The 9,779-nt window shown below is 37.1% G+C and overlaps 1 protein-coding gene across 3 annotated transcripts in view; it reads left to right on the forward strand.

Annotated features, from left to right (window-relative positions):
* The first annotated feature begins 3,667 nt into the window (after window positions 1-3,667).
* The window catches only part of LOC107681401 (regulator of G-protein signaling 17-like), a 44,431-nt gene continuing 38,319 nt past the window's right edge, over window positions 3,668-9,779 (forward strand). For all 3 annotated transcript variants that reach the window (XM_016477698.1, XM_016477700.1, XM_016477697.1), the window contains exon 1: window positions 3,668-3,877. Coding sequence is in view for 1 of the 3 variants with exons in the window: in XM_016477697.1 (XP_016333183.1) it covers window positions 3,704-3,877 (174 nt within the window). In the remaining 2 variants the exon portion in view is untranslated. The remainder of the gene's footprint in view (window positions 3,878-9,779) is intronic.

Here is a 9,779-nt window from a genome sequence, read left to right on the forward strand (position 1 = left end):
TGTGTGTGTGTGTGTGTGTGTGTCTGTGTGTGTGTGCCTGTAGCAATATTTCTATATAGCTTTTTATTTCAGTTTTAATAATTTTACTCCAACTTATGTCAGTATGCCAAGGCAACATTTCAAACATTCATTCAAGTTTTAAGTTCAAGTTTTTCAGTGCATTCAATGTAAAATATATTGAAAGTACTTTGACCGGTAACAGTTATGGTACTGGTATACAGTATCATGCATCCTTAATTCTGTTCATTTGAAAAAATATTCATTTATATTTAACCAATATGTTTAATCAGATGAGAGGACTAGGACTTCTATATAAAATCCATTGTGCTGCAGTTCCAATAACCAGAGGTCTAAACCTCTGATCTTATTATATCATATTTCATAGTTTCTCCTATGTCTTCAAACCTGCTTTTCTTTCATGTGGAAACCAAAGGGGGATGCCAAAGTGGAGACTGGATGTTCAGTAATCCCATCTCAGAAGATTATGATCGAGAGCAAAAACCCATCTAGACAAAATGAAAGTCTTCAGCTGAGGCACAGAGGTGTCCAGGGTGGAAAAAAAAGCCCAGACTGACATTACCGGCAAATAGAAGAGAGAGTAAAGAACAGGGCAGCTTGCCATGTCAGTAGCAGTCAAACACAGATTGCTGGCAGCAAGGCTTTATTGTGTGCGAAGTGTCTGTGAAGCATCAGGGGGTGAATCTGGCAGCGGGAGGTCGGACTGTCAGCGGATGATCAGCTTGTAAGGTGTGAGTGTCCGAGTAATGGAGCTGCCCTCTAATCACCTTGCAGATTGCTGACGTTATGATAGAAAGTCAGCTCATAGTTATCCTCCTTGGCCTTTATTGTTATAGTTGTGCTGTGGACTCTGCTATTCTTTTAAATTTAGATCGATTTTTAAAAATAGGCCCATTCACACCAAGAACGATAACTATAACGATAACTATTTTAGCATCCACAACGACACACAATAACATTATTTATTGTAATGACGCTGCTCTTTAATGCTCAAGCTCTTTAAAGCAGGGCAGATTCTGAGTGCCTGTCATTGTTTTTATTGTTTGTGCCGTTAGCGTTATAGTTATTTTGTGGATTCTCCCAGCAAACACTAAATGTTCTCTAACGTTCCTGTTTTGTTATTTTTCGTTATGCTCTCCGTTTTGTTTTCGTAAACAAAAGCTAACGATGAGTTTTTCTATTAAGGGAACCTAAATAGTTAGCTGGGCTGCTATTCTTAGAACGATTATTAAAACTATCTTTAGCATTATAGTTAAAGGGATCGTTCATCGGTTTATAAAGTTTTAAATATGGATTTTCTTCGTACAAAAACACATCGGTTCACTTCAGAAGGCCGTAATTAACCCACCAGAGCCATGTGGAGCACCTAATATGATGAATGTATGCACTTTTATTGGATTTCTATTGGACTATTGAATATCACTGCCGTAATAAAGCTTGGAAGAGCCAGGACATTTTTTTATATAACTCGGATTGTATTCGTCTAAAAGAAGAAGAAAGTCATATACACCTAGAATGGCTTGAGGATGAGCAAATCATGGGGTAATTTTCATTTTTGGGTGAACTATCCCTTTAAGGCCCATTTACACCAAGAACAATAACGAAATATAACTATATTAGTATTTATTACTGTTTATTGTAAGTGCGCACTGCAGTTATTAATGTATGCCACTTTAATTGCTCAAACACTGTAAATCAGGATGGATTCTAAATGGCTGTGAATGGAAAAAATAATTCTGAAAGTGATTCCAATTATATTGTTCCTCTGTGTGTCTTTGGCATTACAGTTGTGATGTGGACTCTCCCAGCAAACACAGAACATTCCACTAATGTTCTCAGTTGATTACTGTTTGGCTGTTTTTCCCATTATCTGTTTTTTTTTTTACTGTTTTTTTTAGAACTGATTTCCCTAGAATGTTCCCTACTGGCTGTTTTGGGGTTTTGTTTTTATAACCAAAAAATAACATTCCCAGGATGTTCTGGGAACCAAAAATTGTTAGCTGGGCTGCTACTGCTTACATTTAGAACAGTTTTTAAAAGTTAAAGCCCATTCACACCAAGAATGATAACTATAAAGGTAACCAACTATATTAGCATCCACACCAGTGCAAGAAAATGTTCTTTTTATTATAAGTGCACTGCAGTTTTGTCTCCTGCTGCTTTAAATGCTCTAGCTCTTTAAAGCAAGATAGATTGTTATTGGCTGTCAAATAAAATAAAAAATAAAAAAGTACTGCAAGGGATTCCAACGGTATCGTTCCTATGTGGCGTTATCATTATAGTTGTGTTGTGGATTATTTTAAACACAACATGATAAAAAAAAAAAAACTATATTGGTATCATTATAGTTATCATCCCTGGTGTAAACGGCCTTAACACCCATATTTTGTTCAACCTGAGGTAACATTTTGGTTCTCCTCATCAGGGGCAGGTAAACAAAGTCAGAATTCAACCTAATTATGGCTTGAAGTCATTATGTCAGCATTGTAATTAGAAAGGAAGGAGGGTGAAAGATTGGTCAATTTAATGTCTCTCAGATTAAAGATGGGGTGAAGCCGAAGATGACAGGAAGCAAGTAACACAATTAGCTGAGCTGCTACTTAAAGGTGGAGAGAGAAAATTGCCTGTAGCCTTAACAACACTATCATTAATTATACCTAAAAGGAATTTAACTACCAAATGCTTTTTAAAGACATTCTTATTGCTCCCACTAACTAAATGCTCAGCAAAGTAGGTGCTTTTCGGAGGGATAAGCATTTAATCATATGATACATCAAACTGTGGGCTTCTTAATAGTGTATAGGGGAGGGGTTTCAGCCCTACAAATGAGGCAGAGCTTTACTGGCACCAAGTGGCCATCACACAGATGTCCCCTCGTAACCCTCATCCACCTCCTATAGTCAGTCTCACCCTGTAACTGCTGAAGTAACAGTGGAGTTTATCAAGAGAGATGCAGTATGTCAGATCAGTTCACAATATCTGGTGTAGCAATGCTGTACTCTATCAGTAAAAGCATGTGGAATCTTGGAATGAAACTGATCTAGACAATTTAAAGTAATCAAACTTGTATATTAACACAGCTGAGTTGCATTTGTTTTTTTTTGATAATGAACATTTCTATCTTCAAGAATCTTGCAGAAATGCTGTTGAGGGATTTTTGTGACGCGTTGTTCTCCTTAGTGTTTGGCGCCCCCTGCTGGATATTTACCAGATTTGTATAAAGACATGCTTATAATCTATTAAATAATTATGGTTAGATTAATAGACATTCTGCGTAATTTAACACATCCTATGTCTGATTTGCAGTCAGTAAAGTGTTATACCTGTAAAAAAATATCATAAACACATTTAAGTAGAGTAGAAGTTATACGAATGCTAGGGTTATTCACATATATTAGAGAGAATACATAAAAGGGAAATTATTGTCAAATGATAGGCTGCATAAAAGTCAAGTAATGCAAGGCCTAGTCAGCCTTATTCTATGACTAAAGTCCCAAACGTTTTGTAAGCCCCCAAAAGTGCTCTTTATACAAACAGTTTTGTTTTATTATTTTAATCAACACATTGTTTACTATATTTCAGCTGCATGATTATAGGAAGATCAACTTGAAAAGTTCCGCTGGAAATTACAGTTTCTGAGGAAGTCCTTCGTCAATCGACTGAGTAGAACTGTCTAAATCGGCGCATGCGCAATTCATCCTCAGCCTGCCTCCGTAAGGGTGTCGATTCTCAAGCTGGAACATTGGAGGAAAAAAAAGATACTGTATTTTACCCACAAAACAGCCAAACAAAAAAAAAACGGATGTGCTTCAGAAAACGAAACGGCTACCGCCCTCCAGATCATTTTAATGCCAAGTTTGTAAGTATTGTCATCCTTAGCGTTTTTTTTTTAACAGCATAAACCATGAGTTTGCCAGTGGATGGTGGGTTCTTTCCCGTTTTTTCTCCCCCAAAGAAAGGGTCGTCCTCCGTAAATCCCAATCTTCTGTTTCTGCATTTGTTTTTTTGTACAGTCTAATGGGCAGGAACTTACTTGTATGGCTTGACGAGAACGAAGCTTTCCTAGAAACAGAGAGCTTGAATGTCTTCGAGATAGACTTCAGCGCTTATTCGCAGTCGAGGAGGGAATACTGCTTATTTTCGCGTCTCTGTTACTGCTCGTTTCGCTTCATCAGGATGGGATAGATATGTGTTTGGAAAGCTAAACTGAGTTGGCATCTGCTGTGAGATGTATTTTGTGAGCCCCATGCAGCAGTCGTGCTCCGGGAGTGATGTGTGTTCAGTGTACAGTTATTACAGGAAGACCGGTGTGTCACGGGCATTACGCGTTTGATTTTTCATCTCAAATAAAACAACATTTGCCTAGCACATTCCGGGTTCACTTCAGTCGATGTTTTAAATCGCTATCCATTAAGCAGTGTGGGCTGATTCGGTTGGTTTGGGGCATTTCGGTGAAACGGAGAGTGAAAGCTAATGCACGGATTATAGCGTTGTATGATCGGGAGGTTTTCAAATCAAACATCTAGGAAGTGGGGGAGGATAAAGCTCATGTTATCATCTGTCACTGCCTTTGTTTTATGCATTCATATAAATGAACCGCGTATTTTAGGCAAGCAATGATAATAAAGCCCAAACGCTTTTTTGTGTGTGTGTATTCGCGTGTCGTTTTCGTCTCGAAAGATGTTCTTCTTTCGCTTTAGCTGGCTGTGTAGTAAAGCGCGTTCGCGAGGCGCGCGGGACCTTCGGGTGAATGAATTGCGCGTGCTCGCCACGCGACGCTTTGAACGCGCTCGCGCTTGTCGCTGCGGAACCGGAGGGGAGACACAGCGCGCGTGCAGCTCTGACGTCAGAGCGAGAATTCCCGAGGTTAAGCGAAATTTATGTCCAATCGACGACTTTTCTCTGAAGAGAAGTCATGCCTGGGTTCTTTGTTTGCCGCGCCATAGGCATGTCTGTTACGCGACGAAATTAAATGTATCATAGTGTACGCATGTAGCCTTCTTAGTGTGTGGTGACAACAACGAGGTCTATATTTAGCCAAAAGAATGACATGTTTTGAAACACAAGTAAGCTTCCACGTGGGCATGCCAGTCAAACTCAGCTGCTTTGAGATCTGCAGCATCTCTGCTGTACCAGGAATCAGATTTAGTGAGCTTACTTCATTTGTTCCACAAAGTCACGCTCTTAAATTCACAGAGAACATTGTGTTTGCATTGTCTTTCTTGTAGTAGTGCATTTGAAATGAATTCAAGCAGATCATTATCTCTGAAAATGTCAGCAGAGATAGAGTGTCCATGACCGGCACCTTTGCTTTTATGAGAAAAACCTGGCTTGTCAGGGAATAAAGTCTTGAAAATAGCTAAACTAAATTTAAGTCTGCAACTGAGACCTAGAGGTTATTAGTAGTGGAAGACCTTTAAGAACCCTGTGACATTCTTTCTTGTGTTGCTGTGTTTCCGATTAAAAAAGCAAGTTTGAGCAAGATGGGCTTTTATTTATTTATTCTTTTTAAATGTATTGCTATTTTTTTAATTATCAGTAGACCTCACAGTCAGACGGTTGTAGTCAGTTTTGGGGGCTAGACAGTAGCCTTGTCCAAATACCCACACTTGTGGTCTTTGCACTTGACCACTTGACTACTTCTATGACGTATTTCCTGTATTTGGCCCAAGTGTTCAAGTGAGCATGAAGACCACAAGTGTGTGTCGAACTTTTCATTACCTGATGGGACACACTTGTAGTGTTGTAAAAATGCAAGTGTTTACATAGCTTTATTTTAATTTTAAATACTTTGCATTTTAAAATCAACTTCTAAATGTCTGTTCAGTAGTCCCTATAACATGACAATTTTAATTTGTGGTGCTTCTAATTAAGTGATAAAAAGCAGTTGCAAATGTTGTACAAAATAAATATCACCACTACTCATCTTTGCACCAATAAAACGTAAAAACACTGTTTTTCTACCAAATTAGATGTAATATATCTAATTATTATATTAATATTTAACTTGCATTGGAAAGGTTTCCGTGACCTCTCGCGAGATCTCGGCAAAAAGTCTCACGATTTATTTCCAGAACATGATGCATGATGGGATACACTAAGCCTCGAATAGCGCTCCGGAGCGGTATTCGAGATAGTGTGGGTTTAGTGTGCTTTAAGGGCACTGCGCTCTGGCGTTTTTAAGACCTGGGACAGTCTTGCGCACTTACTTCATGTCGCGCGCACGTGCTCTCAAGTGGCCAAGACCGCAAGTGTGGGTATTTGGACAAGGGGAAAATCTAGAATCTGTGTAGTGCAGGATGAGTCATCATCACCCCCCACATAATGGTCAAAAGAAAAAAGTTTTAAAGGCACAATATGTAAGATTTTAGTTATAAAATATCCAAAAACGACTTGCACAGTGTGATATATTTCATGCAGTTGTGTACTTACGTACGTTATCCCAAAAGTTCCCATAAATCCATAGAAATTCCAGTTTTATGTGGCTCGTCCTGGTCATTGTCGCCTATCAATGACGTAAAATCTGCACTATCCTCAGTTTCCGCTTATAGAAACTATGGCAACAGACAGACACAAATGCTGCTGTACAGTTAAACTAAATCCATTAAATTGTAGCATTAAATTTAGATCTGCTCAGTGTTGCGCCATGATTCTTTTAACGCGGTTTTACAGTGCTGCGCATTATAACCAATCACACACGAGTCTGTTGCGCTTACGAGTGCAATGGCCAATCAGAGGCGTTCAGATGAGTTTCTTTGTTTGGTGCATGCGCTCGCTTACTGAATTCAGCTCTCACATGAATTCTCCCATCATAAACAACAAAGTGCAGATGTACGAATGATGAGATTCATTCATCAAACTGTGTATAGACAGCTTTACTGATTATAAGGGGAGTTTTCTTGACATTATTTCATGGTTCATTGTATTGTATCAACAAATTCAATTTAGACTGTAGGCATAAAAAATGCTGTAATCACTGTGCTGGTTAATTATTTTTATCAACCTTTAAAAGTGCGCATATTGCACTAAGTATTTGAGTATAGCACTATATATTGAGCACTAAGTATTGCAGTAAGTTCACTAAACTTAAGTTTTGATTGCATGGGATTGTTGCACTTTTCTTTTTTCATTGGGTGTAGTGCTTCCAACTCGTTTTTTTTACAAGGATGTGTAATGTAGACAGGAAATCGTGCTCTGGGATGTTTTCTATTTCTATTTACTCACAAGTACGTATTGAATACTTTGATATTGAGTACATCTCTGGATTGAAAATAAATGTCCAATAATAGTTAGACATGTCAATTTAGTCTAATTTTACATTTACTGACCTTTAAAGAATAAAGAGTTTAATGGTCTAAAAATGTGCATTGTTTTTGCACCCATATTTTTGCACACACACACAAAAAAGAGTTCCAGTAAGGTTTGCAGAGATAGATATCTTTAACCACATCCTATTGCAAGAAAAAAACAAACTCATTCTGTCTACTGTATAGGCATTATTCAACAGCAGTTCCTGAATGAACAAAACCAGAGAAAATAGAAAAGCAATGTGACCAGTCACTGGAGCAGAATCCTGAATAAATGATTCCCTTATTCAGGGCCTTCAGGGTTGTGCAGGGTTCATAAGGGGCCAGTCGTTCTCTCTGAAGCCCTAATTCAATCAGAACACCGCTTAGCAAAAACAGCTCCTTTTAAAACAAAAGTGAGTCGCCATTGCAAGTTGCAACCGTGTCATTTTTACATTATATGGGTCAATATCACCATAGAGTGCCTTTCAACCCTCACAATACTAAACAATTTGGTTTTAATTTCCCATTCGCTTTGTCATATCATAAATAGTAGACACTATAGAAACATATTAGCTGAGCTCCCACACATTTTTTTAGATAATTATGGACCATTATTCGAAGCATAAACCATAAGATATGTCCACTCTGTCATGTACATATATATTACTGTTAAATATGTTTTCATTGCAAAATTAAGATGCAAATTATATTTTCTGAAAGGTATGATGTCCCTTTCCTAAACAGGGTTATTTGTTTGCTTTCAAAATTATAAATACATAAAAAAATGTATGTAAACCATGTGTTTTTAACCTGTTAACTGTCACTGGCCCACCGGTGGGCCCACTTGTCATTACATGTTTTAAACAGTAATATCTTAGTCTGAACCTAAAGTAATCTTGACAAACTATATATCGTTTGAAAGCTTAAAGACTCTAGTTTTCATATTTGGTGACTAATTTTTGAAATATTTTACAGAGCAACTGTAATTTATTCATTTGCAAGAAGAGTACTCATCAGAGTCAGAGAGTGAGTTCTGACCTTTACTTTGAAATAGTGATGCACATATGAAATCATGAAAAATCAGTAAAAACCTCCATTCATTTTCATGTCATGTGTTCAAAAGATAACATCCATTCTATTTTTGGAGAAAAAAGGTCTAAAAGTGTTGGGAATATAAAGAAAAAAACAATAGATTCTCCATTTTTGATGCCGCGTGAACTGTAACATAGGTCTAAGGTTCTCATTGCATGTCTTTTATGTGTTTTTTAGAGGTTGAATTGAAGTCAAATACTGCCATACTACCCTTAATACTTCTGAATGTGATGTCTACTTCATAATTATTGAGAACATTCAAATTAAAATTTCAGATCACTCAAACCATGTATGGAAATGGAGGCGCTTTTATATGTTTACTAATGGGGTTTGATGGTCATCTAGTGGAAAAGCTTGGTACTACGCCCAAACAAAATCTCACTGAAAGCTCATTTTTTGAGATATCAACCTCAAATTTGGAACACAACTTGTTCAGATTTTTGGTTTTAATTTTCTAGCAGTTTTAGAGTAAAACTTGTTTTGTAAAATATATTTTATATAAAATATAAATATTTTAATTTTTACATTTTATATTTTCATAAACCTAAACTTCCATAACTTTTTTGTAATATAATTTTTATAACTTCTTTCACTTCTACAATAATCTGCCAAGTGTCTTCTTTAAAAAGAGACCAACCTTAAGTCTGTGCAAAGCATTCACAATTCATATCAATTTAAGTTGGAAATTTCATTTTCAGGTCTATGCTCAAAAAGTGGAACCGACAGTTAACAGAAACTCATACAATTCGCACATGTATTTTTTCTTATTTGGAGAAAACTGTGATATTTGGATGCAGTTTTTTGTTTGCATGTTATTGCCCCCACACCTAGCTATTGAACACACTGGATTATATAGATATGATTGAATTATTATTTAAAATATTATTGTAAAATATCAAGATGACAGGGTGGACGAGCACATGACGGGTTGGACACATAATGCAGAACACACAAAGCATGACAAAATATGACAATGAAACATTAAGTAAATTTCGAAAAAATAATTTAGTAATAATACATAATAAAATTACATCCTCAATCACATTGATGTGTTCATTTTAGTTTTTAGCAATATTAACTACAAACGAATGCTATGTCCACCCTGTCATGTGTATGTCCACTCTATCGAGTCTAAGTGGCCGAAAGGGTGGACATGTTAAGCTTTGGCAAAGCAAGTAAGCAAAACCATACAAAGAAAATTTGCCAAATGAAAAGTCACCAACTTATTCACCTCAGCCGTTGAAATTCCCGCCACTGAAGAGACAAAAAATCTGTTGTCCTGATGTCACTAAAGTGGATGGCCTTTTCTTAAAGGGGCGGAATCCCCAATACGACAGGGTGGACAACCATTCAAGGGACATGGACAAACTCTTCTTTTTT

The sequence above is a fragment of the Sinocyclocheilus anshuiensis genome, unplaced genomic scaffold, assembly GCF_001515605.1.
Source record: "Sinocyclocheilus anshuiensis isolate Anshui unplaced genomic scaffold, SAMN03320099.WGS_v1.1 scaffold881, whole genome shotgun sequence".
NCBI classification, from domain to species: Eukaryota; Metazoa; Chordata; class Actinopteri; order Cypriniformes; family Cyprinidae; genus Sinocyclocheilus; species Sinocyclocheilus anshuiensis.